This window comes from Neopsephotus bourkii, unplaced genomic scaffold (genome assembly GCF_033783945.1).
Source record: "Neopsephotus bourkii isolate Nb327-2 ecotype Australia unplaced genomic scaffold, CSIRO-AGI_Nbou_v1 NB_1707, whole genome shotgun sequence".
NCBI lineage: Eukaryota > Metazoa > Chordata > Aves > Psittaciformes > Psittacidae > Neopsephotus > Neopsephotus bourkii.
The window spans coordinates 6,307,705-6,328,512 of NW_026902181.1; the positions used below are offsets into that span (position 1 = coordinate 6,307,705).

Below are 20,808 nucleotides of genomic sequence, written 5' to 3' on the forward strand. Positions count from 1 at the left end.
GAGCATGAAATGAAAAGTCCTTGACTTAGGGTAAGCACTACCTAGCAACAACTGGAATATCAGTGTCTTATCAGCATTGTTCTCATCCTGAATCCGAAGCACAAGAGACTAAGATTAACTCTACCCCAGCTGAAACCATGGCACACTGTTATTAGAAGAGAGTTGTGAAAACTTTTGAAAGTACCTGGCTATGTGTAATATGTCAAATATAAATAAATGCCATTGTAAATGTCGAGTCACACAAATAAGTCAGTCTCCTGGGCTCGTTAGAGCTGAAAGCTGGGGGTTTATAGCAGGATGAAGAGAATTGCACAATGCAGTTCCATATGGCTTATGAAATTTGTATGAAAACCACTTTCTCCTACCCATCCTAATTATGATCTATAAATAGATACACTATTTTCCTTGGAGCACTTACATAGCTGGAATCTTTTTTATTTAAAGACCAGTGCAATCACTTGTATGATGCATTTCTGTAGGCCTGTAGCAGATCAAAACGCGATTATTTATAGCAATAAAATGACCTTTCACTAATTGGGAAAGAAAATGTTCCACAACAGGTGACAGTTTCATGAGTGCTCAGCACTGTCTGAATTCAGTTTGGCATTTGCCTTCAACCTGTAATTGGGATAAGTGTTTAAATGGTGTGCATAAGTTTTAAAATTATGTGTACTTATGAGTTTTGTGTGTGCTGATGGGGGGAGACGGTGTCTGTGGTCCCATGGCCAGGCAGCAGGCTGAAAGCAAAGCACTGTTTTTCCACATAACCTGTCAGCAGAAGACTCCTTCTCCTGTTGTGCACCATCAGCCACTGCCAGTGAGCAGCCCGGAGTGCTCAGCATCCACCTCACAGGGGTAGCAGCAATAACACAGGGTTATCAGCAACTGCCAGGAGCATAAAAGGGGACCAGGAGGACCAGCCGGGGCCAAATTCTGTCAGGCTACATCCCCTAAAGGCTTGTATGAACAGGATGAGACAACAGAGATGGAGGAAGGGGGATGCCAGAGCAGTAAGGGGGAGATGCATGTCAAATACATTGCTTTTTATTATTTAACATTGAGACTGCGGTAGTGCTTAGAGGCTGATGGTTTGGACTTTGTTGTACCAGGTACCATAAGCACTATGCACGTGGCAGTATTGCCCCAGGTAGTGGGGAAAGCCAGGCTGTGAGACCCAACACAGCACAGAGGGGGCCTCTGCTTTTCCAGCTTGTCTGTAGCCCAGCAAAACCCTCCTCACACCTGGAATCAGTGGGTGATATTCACCAGAGCAGGCTGGGAGTAGAGGGAGAATTGGTCCTTTGAAGGAGTACATAGGACTACATATGGCAGTGCAGGAAACAACAGCCAGAGACAGAATAAATGAGTCACTTTTCCAGCATATTTGAATACTGTTTAAATATAAATATTGCAAACGAGTATCTTAGAGAAAAAATAAAATTGGATGCAAAAATACACCAATGGTACACTGCATATGCATATAAATAGATTACATGGGTTGCACAGTCATTATATGTCTTCCTTCCGGACCAACTTTTTACAGAGTGCTTCAGAAGTTGAAATAGAGAAAAACAGAAGGGAAAGGTCATCAACTGAACACATTGTTGTTCAGACAAGTGATTCACCTCCCAGAAAACTGCGCTGTGAAAACATTTTCACAACAGACCCATTTGTGTTTTCACATCATGTCTACCTCACAGCATGATGGGAAAGAGCGAGCAGGGAAACAGTGATGCATACGGGATGCTCAGTACATTTTAATGGCATTTGAGACCAGTTCCTCCACCCGTTTGAAGCCTATGATGCCCATGGGGTCTGGGAAAGTCCTCTCCTTGATAAGGAGGGCTTTAGTATCCGAAAGTGCTTTACTAGATGCTGGGGCTTAGCCCACATGATCCATTGCAATAGGCAGCTTGCTTCCAATTCTCTGCTAGTAGGGAATCACTCCAGTACAGATGCAGTGGATGGGGTCACTACAGAGGGGCTGGTGGCTGCCAGGGGGTCGGGGTCTCCCACCTCACAAAGGTGAAGCAAACATACTTCAGCTTGGAGACTCCAATGCCCCTGTACAGTGGGGCAAAGTGTGCAGCTGGGGCCACTCCAAACCACAGGTCTGGAGGTCTGGGGTCCTACAGCACAATGGGACAGCAGGAGTCCTGCTGTGGCTGTGCAACAGCTCCTCCTGGCCTGAAACCTGGTGCCTGATGGGACATCACCCTAATGCAGTGGCCCCTGCCCAGCTCAGAGGAACGCAGACAGGGTACAAGCATGCTCACATGGGACTTCTCCAACATCTCTAAATTTGGCTTCTGTTTCTGTTTCCCTCTGCTCCCTTCAAATATAAAAAGCTACACAGGAGATGCCTGCTCAGTCTGGGTTAGCTGGGGAGCCAGCAACATGGCCTTCACAGACCTTGTGAGGTAGACAGATGTCAGAGCACCAGAGCAGTATCCAGACAGAGAACATGGTTGCACCAAGGAGTCCTTGGGGGAGTCCATAACTGGTGCAAGGGGAGGCCCTGCTCCTTGTGGGCACTGCTCCTCCTGCGGGCGCATCCTCCTCTGGGCCCTGCATGGGGACAGTGATTCCCATGCAAGTGCTGAGCAGCAGATAAGGACATGGCACATTCCCTAGGAAAAGGCGGCAGTGTGCCCTGTGCATCACTCCAGGAGACAGTTTCCATCCCTGGCTCAGCTAACAGTCCAGCACAAGGGGTGCCAAAGGGTGCCTTGGTCTAGGACACACTTATGTCAGAGAAGAGAGGGGCCTTGGGCAGCAGGGATGCTGTGCTGTCTGCCAAGTAGCCCAGGATGCTTTTGAGTTCACTGCGAGACAAGTTGGCTTTGATGTACAGGAATGCTTCCAGGTGCCTTTTGCTGTGGAAGAGAAACAGGCAGGTGTTATCTTGTCCTGCAGATCTCTGCATGATGGGACCCTTGAGCCAGGATGTGGCCCCCACCCCACCCCACAGTGGGTGCTAAGGTCCCTGATGGATGCCAGCTCAGCATCTGGCAGTCCTACATGGGACACAGCACTGCCCAGGGAGGTTCGGGGTAGGGTAGGGAACCTCCAAGACAAAGCACAAAATCAGGCCAGAATTTGGAATATCTAAATTGTTTTTTTAAAATGGATTATTTTGTTGTCTGATGGTACTGGGATTGCCACAGCCTGGCAATTTTTATAGACTCGGGCTATATGAACCTCACAGAATCCCAAGGTTCTGGAAGGGACCTCAAAAGATCACCTGGTCCAACCCCCCTGCAAGAGCAGGGTAACCTAGAGTGCATCACACAGGAACTTGTCCAGGCGGGCCTTGAATATCTCCAACATAGGAGACTCCACAACCCCCCTGGGCGACCTGTTCCAGTGCTCTGTCACTCTCACAGTAAAGAAGTTCTTCCTGATGTTCACGTGGAACCTCCTATGCTCCAGTTTACACCCATTGCCCCTTGTCCTATCACTGGACATCACTGAAAAAAACCTAGCTCCATCATCCTGACACTCACCCTTTACATATTTGTAAACATTGATGAGGTCACCCCTCAGTCTCCTCTTCTCCAAGCTGAAGAGACCCAGCTCCCTCAGCCTCTCCTCATAAGGGAGATGTTCCACTCCTTTAATCATCTTTGTGGCTCTCACCTATACTTGTATCCCACTGTTTCCAGCTCAACTAAAATTCCATCAGTGTGCTTGCAAATCTGTTCCACTGTCTCTTACCGGATATCTGGGTACGTGGTGGCGAGTGTTGCAACTTCAATTTTAATGGCACCTAAATCCTGAAGTCGGATTATTTCAGCCAGTTTGGGGAGCGCCGAATTCAGCCACGTGGCTTGAGACCCCTGCCAGAAGAGAAAGAGGTCAGTAGGGCACCACGGAGGTACAAACCTCCGCCCAGCCCAGGAGCTGGCTTCTGAAGCTGTTTCCTGGGGTCTGTTCCAGCCCCTGCCAGACCTAAAAGCAGTAGAACAAGGAATATCAAGGATGAGTCAAACCCCAGGCCCCATGCAAGCTGCACTGAGACTAGAGATTAGCTAAATCATCTGACCCTATTATAATATAAACCTTTGAAAGGAAACCACTGCCTATGGGACAAAGGAGGATGAAATCATGGCTCTCCATCCGGGGAAGGGCAGGCTGGTGGCATGGGACCCTTCCTGCCTGCAGGCACTTGGACACCTCTTTCTGCCTTCCAGGAAATTAAGCTGATTTGGAAAGGTTAACAAGAAGCCCCAGAAAATTTGTTTTCCTGTTTTTCAGCGTATCATGCCCCGTGCCATTGTGTTCACAGTACACTCACGTACATTGCTGGTACAGAAGGCTTCCAGGTCAGCAGCATTTTTGGAGATGTGTTGGGCCAAGTTTTGCTGTTGTGCTGTGCCTTTCAAGCTGACTTTCCTCTTCAGCAGCCTCACAATGTATGCTTTAACCAAGTGGGCATGGACCTTCTCGATGATAGCCTGTTGAGAAGGAGAAGGGGGATCATCCAGCTACTTTTGCTTGTGGAAAAACAGTATGGATGGAGGACAGAAATGTTTTGGGTGCTGTAAGACTTGCCCCACAAAAATGCCTGCTGCTAATGGAATCATGCCGGTTGCCAACCTCCCCATTACTGGTATGCAACATCCTAGATGCTGAGAATGTCTTTGTACTCAAACTAACGAAGTGTGGGAATTTCCAAATCTTGCTTCCTTCTGGGAAGCGTTTAAAGCATAGAAGAGATCTTCATGTGCTGGAGAAATAACAGTACACCAGAGAAACAGGAATTCATGCTGCTCCTCCTGTTCCTTTCTCTAACACACAAAACATCATAATTTTGTTTCAGCTACTAAGAAGACAAAGGCAGGAAATCAAAGAGTTTTTTTATATGGTGATGTTTCGTATATACTGCAGCACCATTGAAGAGGTGGTTGTGAATCAGTTAGGTAGGACTTTTCCCAGTTGTATCCATCTTCTCCAGTCCTTAGGAAAATCAAAGGAGCCATGAGACAGAACCATGCAATTGCATCTGTGTTTCAACATGGATAACCAAACCCATACATAAATAATGCTGTATTTTGAGTGGTCCCTAAAGCACTTTCTCTACAGGAGGGTGGTTTTCTCTGCAAACACCACAGCAGAGCTATAGGAGTCTGCCTCTGTTGAAGAGTAAGATTTATATGGCTAGTGTAGATAAAACTTCATGCTGATGGGAATCTTGCCTGAGAGGGCTCTCTGATGCCAGGCCAGTTCATCAGCTAATGTGGGTCAAGGCAACTCGAGTCCCAGAGGATCAGAGCTGAATATGCAGCCTCAGCATCCCAGAATCCCTCCAATATTTCTCATGGACTTACGTGGTAGAAAGGGTCCTTTAGGGTCTTGAAGTCTGAAATATGTTTGCTGGTGGTTTTAATGATCTCGTTCATAATTTCATTGCTGGAGTCCCACTTATTTTCTGTAAACTTCTTGTAAATTGGCTGAAAAGAGGGAAATCTGCTTAGTTCCCTCAAAACAAATTCTATGCATGTGTATATTTAACATTTCTATATGTACAATATGCTACACAGTGACAGTTCAGTGTGGAGTCCTGTGCAGAGATGTGGTGACGATGACCTATGGGGGCAGAGGAAGAGGGGGCTGTATTGGGTTTGTGCCTCTTTCTTTGTTCCTCATGATGAAAATGACTGAGAGCTTGAAAGGTTCATATTGAAGATGCTTCGGTTTTCCCTCACATTTTCCATGTTTTGTGCACACTATCTTGCCTGATTAGAGAATTATGGAACCATCAGGGAGAAAAAAAAAAAAAAATCATTATGAGGTGTTTTCAATCACAATTTTTCTTGGGCACAGAAAATAAATATGAAAATGATAAAAAAGCACCACTGCTTTGTCATGCCTTCCAAAAGGCCCTACAGAAAAAAACAGGAGAGATTGTGGCTGAACATTCCTGACTCCTACACCTTCCCCTCCACCACACTTGCTTAACTTAAAAAGCTTGTGTTATATGTAAAAAAAAAAAAACAGAAAAGAAAAAAGATTTTTTTTTTTTTAAAAAAAAGAAAGAAACCAGAAGTGCCTTTCAGGCCACCTTTATGAAGAAGCCAAAAGCTGCATAATTGCAGTTCATGTCATTTGTGATTGCTTCTGACAGACTGGAATGTAAACACATGCAGGTTGAGACTCTCCCTCTTGCAGCACTTATCTTAGGTGTGATCAGCATGGTTTATGTTGGTCTGTACTGTCAGCTCTACGTAGCTGTGCCTGTTTTGCCTGCAGTCTTGAGGACCAGCTCAAGAAGTGAGTCTGAGTTTTCTAGCAGCATGTGAGTTAGGACTGATGCTGAGAGGTGATCTGCCCCTGAGCCCTTCTGAACTTTTCTGCATTTGAATCAGAGATTTGGTCAACTGATAGCATACTGAGAAGAACATGCCTAAAACCAGCACAGGCTGAGCCATGGGGCAGCCGGGTATGGGGCATGGATAAGGTACCTTCAGCTGGACAAACAGCTGCTGAAGCAGCACGTCAAAGCCGCTGTTTTCAATGTCACTGAGCGTGCTGAGGATACTGGCTCTATTGTCATCCTTTTCTGACATGTTTTTCTCCACGTAGTCTCTACAAGGAAATATCAGCAAGGTCAGAATAATCTGTCCTCAAAAAAGAGAGAGAGAGAGAGAGAGAGAAATTTGGAGGTATCCAAACCTTCCTCTGCAGGCAGATGGATGTTCCTCTGCCCACCCTGGAGTACCTCCCCTCTATCACGCTACCTGTTGGATAGGAGAATAAGGAGGAAGCAGCAAAGCCTTTTGTTTTGGATCCTTACCTAAAATTCCAGCAGTTGTTAACACTTGCAATCAGTATAGGCTTGTAGTATCTGTGCTTCTTGCTTTTCTCCTTAAAATCTTCAAAAGCATCCTTGTAGCTGGAGGGGAGATGGGAAGGGGAGAAGCAGATGAGCGCATGCCCTGGGTAGCTCTGCCAGTCCTGCAGCCCTGCGCTGCCTTACCGCACCTTTTCAGGAAGGCAGGCAGCTCCTTCCACAGGCGACGTGACAGCTCCTCTCCCACTGCTGTGCTGATGTCCTTAGCTCGCTTCTGGCCACTGTAGATACTCTAACAGAGAAAAGAGATCAATTTTAAATGCTGTCTGCTTCAAAAAGGCCAGGTTCACTGGTTGAAAAGGCACAGATCCTTAACTGTGGTAACTGAACCCAGCTCTCCTGCACCCCCCTGCAACTGAGCCAATGACCGTGCAGAGCAGCTATACTTCTATACTTACTTGGTTAGCTCAAGCCAATTTTGAACCCCATTTTCAGATTGGGAGAGAGGTGAAGAAGAAAGATGCATTAAAGAAAGTCTATAAAGTAGCCAAGAAAGTGGGGAAAGTGACACGTGGGGGTTTTGCCTTTTTTGTTTCCAAATGTCGCATCATTGCATTAGAAAAACCAATTTAAGCACAACCACCTCAAAATATTAAATGTTTATTTGAAAAAAATAAACTCTACTAATCTTCTGCAGCCAGAGGAGAGTGCTGGGTGTGAGGAAAGGCCATGAGCACTCGGAGCAGCTCTGCCAGTGGCAGTCTCCCTGGGAGCAAGCAGGGCAAGAGCATCGTGCTACTTCCTCGCTTGGCTAAACCTGGATCTTGTTTCTCTGCTGCTACATTACCCAGTGTCTAGTGGCTTGGCATCATCCGGTGGTGCAGAAGAGATGGCACAGGAAGAATGAAGGCAGATCTCCTGCTCATTTTGCTTATACAGGATTTTGTCTCCAGCATGTGCCAGACCATGGGCTTGGGCTGCCCTGTACCACCCACCTCTACTACTACCCTACACATGTGACTTGGCCTTTTGCTTTCTTGATTGATCATAGCTGTTCTCAAATCCTAAATATGTGCAGGATGAGACTGTTTATTTCTAATATATGTCTGTATTACCTGGATGACGAATATTCCTAGTAGTTCACTCTGAAAATGCCCATTAAATTTCTCTGGTTCTTCTTCTTCTTTCCATCTTTGGATTTCTTTATCTAAACATCTGCTCAGCAAATTTTTGATAGTAGCCTTTAGGGAAGGAAGAACAACAGCATTTACCACAAAGTAGATGTAGCAGCTCCTGCCTTATGCAGGTTTTACTTACCCACCGTTTGTCTGGCTGAGCATACTTTTTTCTCAATCCTGGATGAGAAATAAAGGCTCCTTGTTGCAAGACGCTTACTGACCAATTCACGTGAGCAAGGACAACCCCCTCACAATACCCACCTATGCGACAGTGATTTGAGTATTGCAGGGTAGAAATGCAGATCAAGATGTACACCCCTGCCTGCCACATCAGTGGTGATCTGGAGGGCAGGGGAAGGGAGCTGTGGGTTGGAAGGTTGCAGGCAGATATGTATGTCAGAGCCCAAATTCCCCCAGCCACGCACTGCCTGTGTGTCACACTCAGTGCTATCTGCAGACCTGGTTTTGCAATGCTTTTTCATGAGCAATTCTGACGTCTTGTGAGTGCTGGAGAGTGAAACAAAACATTCTCAGATTTTCTCTGCTCTGACCCCTCTTGTGTGCACACAGCATGATTTTGGAAATGATCTGTATGGTGGCTGGCCTGTATTTCTGATCTCCAAGTTTGTTCATGTGCTTTGCAGCCCTCACACCCACCTCTCCCATATGCAAACCATCACTGGCTACAGCTAAACCTGGAACTTATCTTTTCATTTTCTGGGAATTCCAGCCCAAAATAACAGAAGCGCTAAGCTATGGGAATACCGTGATAGTTGCTTCTTGATTCCATTAATGAAAGAGTGATCCAAAAAGCAAAGCAACTCTTATTTTCTCCAGACCAGGCCACCCTCCATCAAAGAAACAGATTTTTCGACACCAGACCTGCATTCATCAGCTGAACCCTGAATTCATCAGCTGCAAGAGGGAGCGTAAATCCCTCTGGGAATTTAACAGACGATGGGAAAGTTACCCACAAAGATTCGTTTTATTTCCCCCCGATTTCCTACCACAAGGTTTGCAGGAACAGAGCAGCTCTTTTCTGATAGCTGCCAGGGCTAAGCAGAAGTTTGCTCTGCAAGTCCCATCTAGCAGAAAGCTGACCTGACCCCCCAAAAGAAACAAAAACATTCTTGCTTCTTCTCTCTGGAAGAGTGTATGGCCCACAGGTGAGGAGTGTACGTGCAGGACAAGTCAGAACTCGTCTGAGGAGTCTCATGGGAGCAGCTAAGGGAACAGGAGGGACTGAACGGATTCTCACCTCTTCTCTGTCAAGGTATTTCTTTTCAAGCTCTTTGCTCAGACTTGATGGTAAGAGGCTTCCAAGCTGAACTTTTTCCAACTCTTCTGCTAAAACATGATCTTTTCTCATATCTCTGGAATGAAAAAGCCAAACAATTGCATTTTCCAAGGGCAGTGTAATTCAAGACAGCTGTTGATGCAAATCACGAACACTTTTCAAGGCCATCAGTGAAAAAACAGATGGAAATGTACATTGTCCTTAGTCCAGTTCAGCTCAGAGGAGCTGAACCTGTGCTGTGGGTGGGACCCTGAGCAGCCCTGGGTAACAGTCCTGTTCTGCCCAGCTCCTGAGCACCAGCTGCTGCACACTGGTGGGGATGGGGGGCCTGAAGCAAGCTGGCTGTGGAGAGAGGTTGTCTCTCAGCAGATACCTCTGGGAACACCATGCAAGGCAGCTGCTGCCCAGGCCAGCACTGTCCCCAGCACTGGGCTGTGCTGCTCCGGCTCAGCCCTGCTCCTCACTGACACTGATTTCCAAACACACACTGGTTCAGGCCTGAGTATCTTGACCTAGAGCACACTACTGGCTCTGGAAGTCTTCCAGGATCAACACTGACTCATTATATTCCATCAGTGAAACACAAGAACAGTGGAGGTGAAGGTTGAATGGCTTTAGATCAGCAAGAAGGAACATTGCCGGTGTATTTACTGTTTGTCATCTAAGAATGAGAGCCCTCAATTCTCCATCCAGTACTATAAGCCACAAGAAGGAATATTTTCAGTTTGATAGCTGACAGGATTGTGAGGATAAAGGGTGACCCTTGGCTGAAGTCGTCCTCTCACAGGGGTACACTCTGGTCTCCTAACCAGGCAGGAGAGCATAAGCAGTAGGTAACATTTAAGCAACATCCTCTATGCCCAGGATAACTGGATCTCAGGTTGTTCAATTTATTGGCTGCCCTCTGGTCCAGAGGGCTGAAATTTTCCAAGAATGAGTTCAGGTCTGCAGCAGAAATAGAGCTCAGGGCAACAAACCTGCCCAATTTACCCAACAAATGAAGCCCAAAACATCTGTGTCTGTCGCCCAGAGGCCCAACTGGTGGGATCGGCCCTTAGTTTACAGGCTAGCAGTCTTAGTGTGTCCCTTCTGGCTGTCCTGGCCAGCTAGCGTACATCAGCACAACAGCACTAAAACCTAGCCAGGTGCCAGACTGCATTGCAGTGATACCAATTCATAAATCAAGAAAATGCATGGTTTTGCAGCCAGTGAATCTGCATTGATCACCAAGGATAAGAATGTGTAAAAGCTTTACTTACTTTGGATAAAAATTGTGGACCCATGACAGGAGGAGATAAACGTCCTTGTCTTCCAGATGAGACTCAGCACTCTTTTTTGTCTGGGAGGCAAAATAATTGTGGTAGAGTTCTGCGTATATGCTGAACACATTAAACTCGGGAGGATAAAGCTGTTTAATGTACTTCACAATCACTATCAAATCTTCTTTCATTGTCTTTCCCATATGCAGGAGATTCTGGCCAACTGCAGAGAGGTTCTCAGTTCTAGGAGTACAGCTTGTGTCTTTCATTCGAGTCTCTACTGACTCCTTTACTGCAGCCATCCAAAGCTCTTTCCATTTTCTAGGTCTAAATGGCATGTTTTGGTCATGTGGATTCTCTGATGTGTAGTTCTGATCTTCTTTCTCCTGCTCTTTCAGTGCCTCTACTGCCTGCTGCAGCAGTTCTGGGTTTGTTTTTGCTAGCAGTATGGAGTCTTTCAAGATGCTGAAGACTTTGTAATTCAGAACTTCGTAGATGGACTCGACATCTTGCTGGCTGGTGCTCAGTCCCTCCTCACTTTTGCTAGACAGGCTCTTCTGCAGCACAATCAGATGCTGAGTGGCTTCGCAAAACTTCTGCTCTTCAAGGAGATCCATGATTTTTTTGACTGGTGAAAAAAGAACAGCCTTTCTTTACCCAATAGTGAAGATTTACATTTCTGCTTTACAAATAACTATGGCTCTGGAATGTTTGTTTTATTTTTATGATTATATTTCTCTAACACTGGATCTTAGGCTCCTTTACCAGATAGAAAACCTTTCTGGTTATTTAAAGATGAGTTTTTTTCTAGGTTGCCTCTAACTGGGGCAATGGAAATTTGAATACCCATCACTACTGTGTTACATATGGACAGCTATTCATGAGCTACCTATAACTGTTCCAAAATTTAGATTTGTGAAGTTCTATTTATTTATTTATTTCTTTGTTATCACCTTTCCCATTAATATGATCTCCAGTCGGAAGCATGGCTTTAGAAAAAACATAGATGGCAAGATGTAGCTAAATGACGTGCTAGAAGAAATATCACATGGGTTTTCCAGAAATAGGCTGGCACAATCTGACCTGTGAAATGTTTTTGGTGGACTCATTTAGCGGGCGATATAAATACAATTGAACTGTCTTATCTGAGCTGCAGCCTCTCAATAGTGGGCAACCTGAGAAGTTATTTAAACTGGAGAAGTTATATCCCAAAATAAGTTTTGTTGGGTGTGGAAGGCTTTTATGAAAAACTCTGGGTGGAGAAAGCTTATATTATTCATGAAACTCATCTTACTTCACATTCTCCCGAGAGACTGTGGCACAAAAGCTGGGAGTGCCCTTACTTGCATCTGTTAATTACACAAAGTTCAGAGATCATCAAAACTGAGGGCTTAGTATTACACAGGTCCTGTATTATACAGGAACAGCAAGATAACTTGAATAGTAAATGGGCTGAAATTTAATAGCAAAAAGTATAATATAGAAAGTCAATAGAACAAAAGGTACTTGGCAACAAATAGGATTTTTGCTGCAAGCTGGATGTGAATCATCTTGAGATGGAGGACGAAGAATGCCTAGAGAATTAGTAAATCATTATTGAGAGATGATGGTGAAAATGTTATATATGATCCAGGGATGTGTACAGTGAGGAACATCCAGCTGAGACAGGAAAATGGTAACATATTGTACCAGGCAGTGGTGGTATCTCATCTGGAATATCTTCTGCAATTCTGGTTGCTTTATTTCAAAAAAGACATTGGGAATTGGGCAGTGCAGTAGTAAGAAGAAAGGCATAAAGGGCCTGTTTTCAGTAGACCTGGCTCTTTAGTTGAGCAAATTCAAGGTACAGCTCATTAAGTTTATGAACCAGGTAATGACATATGTCATCTGAGGTGGTAGGTGAGCCTTGGAAGTGCCAAGGGGCACTTTCCTCTCCAGTTCTGGGTTTCTCTGTGCAGGTATTATGACTGGAGGAACTGTATGTTCATGTATCAGCCCTGAGAAAGACCTGTGCATGCTGCTCACTGCTGCCTTGGGGAAAAAGATTTCACAGGGTGGTGGTTTCATGGAGGAACAGAGCAGAGAGGTATGTTCTGGTTTCTTGCCCACCCACAGACCTCTGTGCCACCATGAGAGGTAGAACTAAGTTCTGTTTTGGACAGAAACCACACAAACTGGCAATTCCTCAAGGAGTATGTCCTTGGTAGCAAAAAACTAGGACCTGAGGTCTCCCTCAGCCCATGTTTCCCAAGGCTCCTCGGCAAGTCACTTCAATCTGTCGGTGCCCTTGTTTCTCAAGGGGACAATTTTCCACCTTGTGCAGTCCCTGTAGAAGTAACTGTGGCCTATGAGGTGGTGTAAGGAAGACGAAGGAGCACTTACCACTGGGTGTCTTGATCTTTTTAATTTTCTTAAATGCATTTGTAAAGATTTCCTTTATTCCTTTCTTCCCCTTTTCAGGACTGTCGGCAGCAGAGGTGCAGCTCCCATTGCTCGCAATGGAAGATGCACGTGAGGCTCTGTAGGCTCCCTCTGGCCTTTCACTCATCTTCTCCTGGTCCCTGGACCAGATCTCGTCTCCAGAAGGTTCAGGACAGTCAGGGATTTGCTTAGCTACTGATGCCGAAGGGTTTTCAAGCTGATTGTTTGCACCAATGCAACCCTCTGATCCATTGCACATTCCAATGGGACCATTTTGGAAAAAAGGTAACATTTTCATCATTTTCCTTTTAGCCTGTAAGTTTCAGACAGAACTGGTCAGGTTATAACAGTTGGCATGAAAATTACCATGACACAATGTGGCAAAGTGTATTCCCATTAATAAAATTAATTCTGGAATGAGGTGTCCATGTGTGGGCAGTGCTATACACGTCTGATACGAGCACAGCTCGGCAGGAGAGTCTCTGAGCAACATCACCTCGGGTAACTGAGAGGATGGAAGCAGCTCTCTGGTCTAATAAATAACTTAAGAGAAAATCAATGAGTGATTTTCAGGATGACTCAGATGGCCTGATTTGAGATCTTGAGATTGTCTGGGTACAGGAGAGGAGGGTTCTCTCATGGGATGCTGTGGGAGTACAGACATGAGCATGAATGCTGCACATGAATGATGTGGGAGGGTGGGACAATCATCCTGTGCCTATTCAGAGCAACCATAAAACTCCCTTTATATGCTTTATATGGCATTAGGATCAATTCTCACCTTCCTCAGGGCCTGGTTTTGCTAATTTCTGCTCATCTGGCTGCAGCTGTTTCTGGAAGCATCCATGTAGCTTACTGCACACTGAGTTTGCAAGTACAGCATGAATATGAGATGGGCCTGACAAGCCAGTAACGCATCAGTCTTTGCTGAGCAAAAGTCCTGCTGGTTTAACTGTGGCCCCATTTAAGTCACTAATAAAATTCTTAGCTTTATTGAGGAGAGCTCACAGGGAAGGTGACTGAGAGTTCAGAAACACTGGGAATGTGAACAACATAGTCAAAAGGATGGAAGTGTGGGAAGCACAGCAGTATCTCCTGATATGAGCATTAGGAGACTTACCACTTTAGGCCCCAAAATCCCAGCTTCAATGCTCTACATGCTCACTGCATCACTAAAGCAGCAGACAAAAGCTCAGGGACGTATTTAGACCCTTCAAATCCACTAACATTCTACATTACCTCATTTTCAGAATGGTCCCAGGGTGACTATGGCATCCCAAGACAAGGCAACTTCAGCATGACTTGATGAGTGTTTTCAAATACCCAGGAGCAATTATTGCCCTGTCTCTTTATGTTGAAATGTGGGGCTTGTGCAGAAAGAAATGCTAGTGCAACAGGGTAAAGGAGGGGGAAGGTTCTGATAAGCAGGTACTAACCAGACTGGACTTTTCCCAGAGCTGCTAAATGAAACTGGTGCTAGTGACCAGGGCCACTGCATGCATATTCAGAGCAGTCCTTGCCTGGCTGAGGGGGAAACAGGAACAAGGCATGAAGATCAGGGTGGTTTAGCCTTGTTTAAACAGACATTATCCTGCTAGAATCCTGCTGTACCACTAATGCTCCTGTGCTACGAATAATTAAGGGTGGCCATTTGTTATTGTAAAAACACATTGTTGGAGTTTGTATTTAGAACTATTCATGTACTTGTAGAGTTTAATATATTGCTATAGATTTATTTGCATAATTATATTAACCTATGTAATAACTATATAAATATTTTAAATAAATAAATGGACTCATGGTTTCCAATCCTTGTTCTAACAACACTTTTTTTTTAATTGACTTTCTAGGAGACCAGTGCACTTTTGTACGAAGAACCCTCAGGCAAGTTTTGGCTTACCTGCACTGCATAAGGCAGAGGAATTAGGTTTTAAATAAAGGAAGGATTCCACTTCGCTTATTAGGCCACAATGTGGTGATCTTCAAATACCCTTGTTAAGTTTACCCTGTTGATATGTATCATGCTGATACAAACTCTGATACTTATTTTTGAGCAAACTTGTTTGAAGACTGTGGGTTTTTTGTTTTAATTGCAATTCCTCCTGCTGGCTCCTAGCAGCTTGGAGACCTTTGAAGCATCAAGTTAGTGGTAGCAGCAGGGTGGTATACAGAGCAGTTAGAGCCTGGCACTGCTGAAAGCTTTCCTTCTCTGTGTTTTGGCTGCCAGGTCATGCTCAGGATTAGTAATGCTACTGCTTTTAAAACATAGTGACGATTAAAACTCATTCAGGCAGGAGAAGAATGAGTGTGGGTGTGTGTACGACCTGGCTGGCTCTCAGCTAAATGTGTGATCCGAGGCAAAGTGTGAAGCTAAACCTAAGATGCTCCCGTGGCGGAGTGTGACAGTGGTGGCTGTCAGAGTGCTGCGCTCCAGGGCTGTGGGGCCGGTGGTGCGGGTGAGCAAAGGGGGGCCGGGGACCAGAGCTGCCCACTGAGCCAGGGCTGAAGCTATGCTCCTGCTTCTTCCTCTAGCACACTTACTGGAGAGGGAGGGAAGGCGAGATGAAACACCACATTTCACTCCTGCTATTCTAGTCAGGATACCCATTATAATCCTAAAAATGGTGGAAAAGAGATTCTTTTTGTTACATTTCCATTACAAAAAATATCATAGCAACAGGGATGCTCTCTAAGTGTTTGGGACTTCCCTAATTTTTGTAGGATGATTTTCCTTGTTTGTATTTCCCAATATGATGGTGTGCTTAGATTCATTCTGCCAAATCCCTTCCTTCCTGTTTGTTCAGGCACAGACGCAGCTGAGTCCTTTCTTTCTCTCCTATTATACCAAACAAAGCATTTGTTGTTCTTTTTTTTTCTCATCCCAGAAAGTACCTCTCCGTTTCTTATATCCAAAGACGACTTCCAGAGTCTTTTGTTTTGAAGAATGATGATCAGAAAGGTGAATTTCAGAATGGTTTTGTTTCTTCTTCAATACAAAGATGAATATCATGTATCTTTGAAAACCATCGAAATGACATTACAAATAAAATAGTCCATAAGGGAATGATTAAGTTGGTTAGAAATCTAGTTTTTAATGGCTGTCAGAACTTTGACCAGATCAACAGCATAGAAACTGTTGGCAATTTTGGTGTGTCAGGGTGTGATTTTTATCTTGAACTAATAAACACTGAAGAAACTAAGCATCTGAGTAAGGCTCTCAGTGCAGTATCTGCCATTGGTGCAGTGGCCATGCTCACTCACATTTGGCCAGCTTGAACACTTGCCCAGCATTTATGGGTGTGCCACTGTTGGTTTCTATATATTTGCATCTACATCAGGAAGTATCTGCAGCAGGAAATACCAGCAAACCCCAGCTCTGCCTTGAAATGCAGCCTCTGTCCCTTATGGCCTTTGTCTCTTCTCTTTATCATTAGATGGCCAAGCACTTACTGTAAGAAATGCCTAATAAAAACTGCCTATAAGAAACTTTCTTAACAATACCTCCCCACTTTCTCTGAGAAACACTCAGCTAAAAGGAAGTGGCACTGGTCATGGCTGGAGGCCACAGGCAGGAGATGCTGTGCCAGCACTGCTCCTTGTGCCCCCATCAGCACCGGCTCCTGCCTGCTGCAGCAGATGGGACACACCAGGAGCTTGGCTTTGGCTTGCATGGCCACAGACTGCTCCTGTATACCTGTGCTCTGCTCACACATCAAAGCTTGTTGAAGCTTCAGCAGGCTCCTAATTGTTTTATTGGTTAACACTTTGGGAAACGCCAAAGAATTTCTCAGGCACACAGTTCAAGCTCAGATCTTGGGAAATTCAGTGGTCTAAGGTCAAGACTTGACATAGATCCCAACTCACTATTATTACTCATTTGCTGTTAATTACTGTTATCATCATCATACTCATGTGGCACTATAGTCTATGCCAGGGGAATCTTTAGCTTAAATTATATTTGACGTAGTATATTCAGCTTGTGGTTTCCAACCAGCAGAGGAGCACAGCATGCATAGCATCTATACAGAGCTCTGTACCATTTGGACAGCAGTGCTGCTGACTGATGGTGTGTCTGGAGAGGGATGCAGCAAGCTCTTCGCATGGTGCTGACCACAGTGCATATCCCCGGGAGGGAACTTTTTCCAGGGTGGGCTGCAAGGGTGAGGGAAATCCCTGGAGCAGAGCCACGTTACAGGACACAACCTAGACTCTGGCCACAGCGGCTTCCCTTTTCTCCTTTTCCTCCTCAAAGGAAGCACCTTTCATGCCACACACTTACGGGATAAGCTCATTTGCAAGAGGTGGCTCATACAGTGGCAGAGAGCACTCGGGAAGAGATTTACTAATTACCCCTATTCTGAAATGTTTTGCTGATCTTTTTCCTGAGCTGCTGCCAGCATTAATAATCATTTGTTTAGATTCTTAGTCCTCTCCAGCCTGCTGACATATCACCTCACAAGGATTTATGTCTCATTTTAGTGGAAATCCCCCACTCTCCCACACACTCGCAGATATCCAGAGTTATTTAGCTAAGTTTATCTCTACATCCTGTGGAAATGGGGTTACCCCTGCCCACACAAGAAAACTGCACCAGGTTGAACCACCTTTGGAGGCAGTAAAGCGGTGCGGCCAGTCTGAGTTTAGTGTACCTTGGACTAAGCTCGGACACATAAAAAATCTCTTAATCAAAGCAAATTGTCTATGGAGATGCCATCACCAATCTCTGCAAGCTGTTTTTTCCTATGAATTTTCATCAGCTGGATTGGGTACTGAAAGGAGATACTGTGAAGATGGAGGCTCCCACTTGGCTCTGCCTGAGAAATCACATTCCATAGACAAGCTCCACCGACACCCTCACCTTGAAATTTTACTGTGCTGCTCAAATCCAGGCTCCTGTCCACACACCCTTATGGACATCCACGACCCTGTGTGGTCCAGCACTATCCTGATGGTGACCAAATTCTGCTCCTAACGGGGTCAGAAGCTGAGGGGAAACAAAACCTGTGTCTCCAGTATAGAAGTCAGGGCAGGAGTAGAGCCTTCCTAGGGGACTCAGTCCATGTGCCAGGGACTCCCATGGGGCTGGGGAGGACGGGGGACCGAAGGAACTTATGGGAATGGCAGCAGTAGACTGGGCAGGGGATCCCAGGGCATCTCACTTGATGTGAGGCACTTTAAACCAGCATTAAACCATGCTACCACCTTTACATGATAGGGGAACAGAGGAGATAAAGCTACACAGTGCCTCAGTCATTTTTAAATAGGAATTTGTTTTCCCATAACGTAACTGGAAACAGTCATGTAAACCAGTGTCTCCTGTTGTTAGAGAGAAGTTTTCAAACAGCAGAAGTTACACATATATATATATTGTAATCGGGGACAAGCAGAGAAAATGCAGCTCATTATGTTCATTTTTCTTCTTGCTTCAGATCTAAGCAATGTTATTGTAAACTTCTGCTACTAAATGAGAACCCAGCTGTGGCTGTCTAGGATTTTGTTTCCATAACAAAATAAGCCAAATCCTGCATTCAGGCCTGGAGTGTGCAAAGTTCACTGTTAGAGCTAACAGCGGCTGAGGAGATACACGAACTCCCTGGAAGCCTCTGCCAGCATCTTCAGACTCTTTGGCTTTCCAGGCTTCTTTTTACAGAGAGGGTGACAGAAGCAAGCCCAAACCTGAGTTTTCTGAGCTCTCTGCTCCAGTTTGATTGGCTTTTTAGGAACTGGCAAGCCTCAAAGTCCCTCAGCAGGGGCAAACAATTGAACACTTAGGAGAATGACTGTTCCTTCAGGTTTTCTGCTCTGAACTTGGGTGTGTTGGCAAGGCACTGTGGCTTCTAGAGGAGCCACATGCTCCAGCCGCAGTAAGTTCCTTCTTTACTTTGCAGCAGCCTCAAGAAGAAATCCTACTTCAAACACACCAAGGATCCTAACCTGAGGTTGAACTTTCCAACTTGTGGCTGAGGAGCTGATGCAGTGGATGAGGGCTGGCTGCCCGAGGATGGGAGGGTATTTCAAGGGGCTCGTTAGTGCTCTGGGAAAAGGCAGGTCCTAGAGGCAGTGGGGCTTCCCTGACTTGGCAAAAAAAAAATAACCACAACATGGTAAATAGGGCAATGCAGAACTGTGCCAGCTCAACACACTGACCCTGGCAGGATGCAGGGCACACGGTCTGCCTGGGGCCATACAGGGTCCAAGCACTTTAATGGTGTTTTCCCGGTGCAGTCATGCTGAGTGAACATAATCCTGCGATCTGGGAAGAAAAACACTGCCTACTTGAACAGAGACAAAGAGGAGGGGGCAGGAAGCGCCACGCTAGATCTGCATCCAAGTGCCTGATCTCGGTTTAGGGTGCTTTAGCGATCAAGACCTATGTCAGGTTTCTGGGGAAGAGGATGGGGGTAACAGGAGTCACTGCTCACAGCCTGTGTTTCATGCCCTGAAATCTGGGGGATGAGCAACAGAAATCCGACCCAGCCATCACAATGCAGACAAATATCCTAGCAGTCCCCAATCCCGGGATGTCTCCGGAGCTACTGCCCTTCTTGCAGCAGTTTCATTTACTCTCTATTCTGGTTATCACGAAGTGGGGCTGAAATCCGTCACTTTGTCCATGAATGCACCCCTTAGCGCCCACCACCGACTTGTCCCCTCCTTCGGAGACAGCAGAGAACCTTCAACAAGCCTAGCGACAAGCGAGCTGGTTGGGCGGCAGAGGCGCGGGGCAAGCGGGACAGACTCCAGCGCTAAGGGCAGGGGGAAAGCGCCGAGCCCCGCAGCACGGACAGGCGGCGCGAAGGACTTACTGTGCTGCGGTCCCGGGCGGGCGGCGGGCACGGAGCGTCTGCGCGGCGTCTGCGCCGGCAGCCCCGGGCGGCCCCTATAAGGGAGGGCTCGGAGGCGGAGATCGGAGACCCGGTGCACGGGGAACTCCGGTGCGCCTCCCCCCGAGAGGGGAGAGAGCCAGACGGGAGCGAGAAATCCCCTCCGACGGGGAAGAGTCACGGCGAGGGGGGCGGCTGGCCCCGGCGAGGCGGCGGGTCCCTGCAGGGGTCTGAGCTGCAGCGTGGTGTACTGAGGGCATGGTGGATGGGGCACCCTGGCCTCACTGCCCCGAGGGTGCACACACTGCGCGATGTGTGCCACTGCAGGCTTGGAAACCCACCGTTAGGGAGGGAGGGAGCAGGTGCCTCCAAGAGCTCTGCTCCCTGAGCGGGGCATTGCTACTGGCTGGCAGAGGTGTAAGTGCCTGAAAGCACAGCCTTCAGTGTCTGCATTGGGGTCCCATATCGTGCCCAAGGTGAAGCGCCTTCCACAGCGCAGTGCTCCCAGGAGACACCAAGAGCATGAAACACATTCAGTGTATCGGGTTGAGTCCCTGCCTAGGGAGATACAGGCCTCCTTCCTCACCTCAAAGATGCTGAGCCTCCAGTTTCCACTTGCAGAAGGAACATTTGTCTTCCTGACTTCTGTCCCTGATTTTGTAGGCATCTGCATCCCTGGCTGTGGAGGTGTGGTGAGACCATTATACTGGGGAAGCGTGTGCTGCATGGCAGGATATGACTGAATGACTGCCAGGGGATGTCTGGGTGACAGCAATGACTATTGGGGGCCATTGCATAGGGTCTGTGAAGGCTGCCAGGGCTGTGCTGTGCCTTGCTTAGATAGCCTCGATGTGCAACACCTTCTGCACCCACCTGCGTGACATCTGGACTGGAGCAGCAAAAATAATGTGGTCCTGCAAACCTTACCTCTTCTCTCCTCTCCTGGGGAGATGTTCTGGGGCAGGAGTGGGGCAGGCAGCAGGTCTCAGTGCCTGGCTACTATGCCTAGGACAATTTTTGGTTTATAGCTCGTAGA

At 46.4% G+C, this 20,808-nt stretch overlaps 1 protein-coding gene across 2 annotated transcripts; it reads right to left on the reverse strand.

Annotated features, from left to right (window-relative positions):
* Window positions 1-1,028: 1,028 nt before the first annotated feature.
* Window positions 1,029-18,292, reverse strand: TNFAIP2 (TNF alpha induced protein 2). Of its 2 annotated transcripts, none has more exons than XM_061376316.1 (12): window positions 17,807-18,292; window positions 12,910-13,261; window positions 10,528-11,155; window positions 9,230-9,344; window positions 7,909-8,034; window positions 6,985-7,085; window positions 6,797-6,895; window positions 6,465-6,588; window positions 5,331-5,453; window positions 4,302-4,457; window positions 3,718-3,839; window positions 1,029-2,876 (listed from the first exon to the last, which is right to left on the reverse strand). In XM_061376316.1, the coding sequence occupies exons 2-12, from the start codon at window positions 13,247-13,249 to the stop codon at window positions 2,735-2,737; spliced, it is 2,076 nt and encodes a 691-aa protein (XP_061232300.1). In that variant the 5' UTR covers window positions 13,250-13,261; window positions 17,807-18,292; the 3' UTR covers window positions 1,029-2,734. The 2 variants fall into 2 exon arrangements, with proteins under 2 accessions (XP_061232300.1, XP_061232298.1); XM_061376314.1 differs by lacking the exon at window positions 17,807-18,292 and adding an exon at window positions 14,385-14,648.
* Between the last annotated feature and the right edge of the window lie 2,516 nt (window positions 18,293-20,808).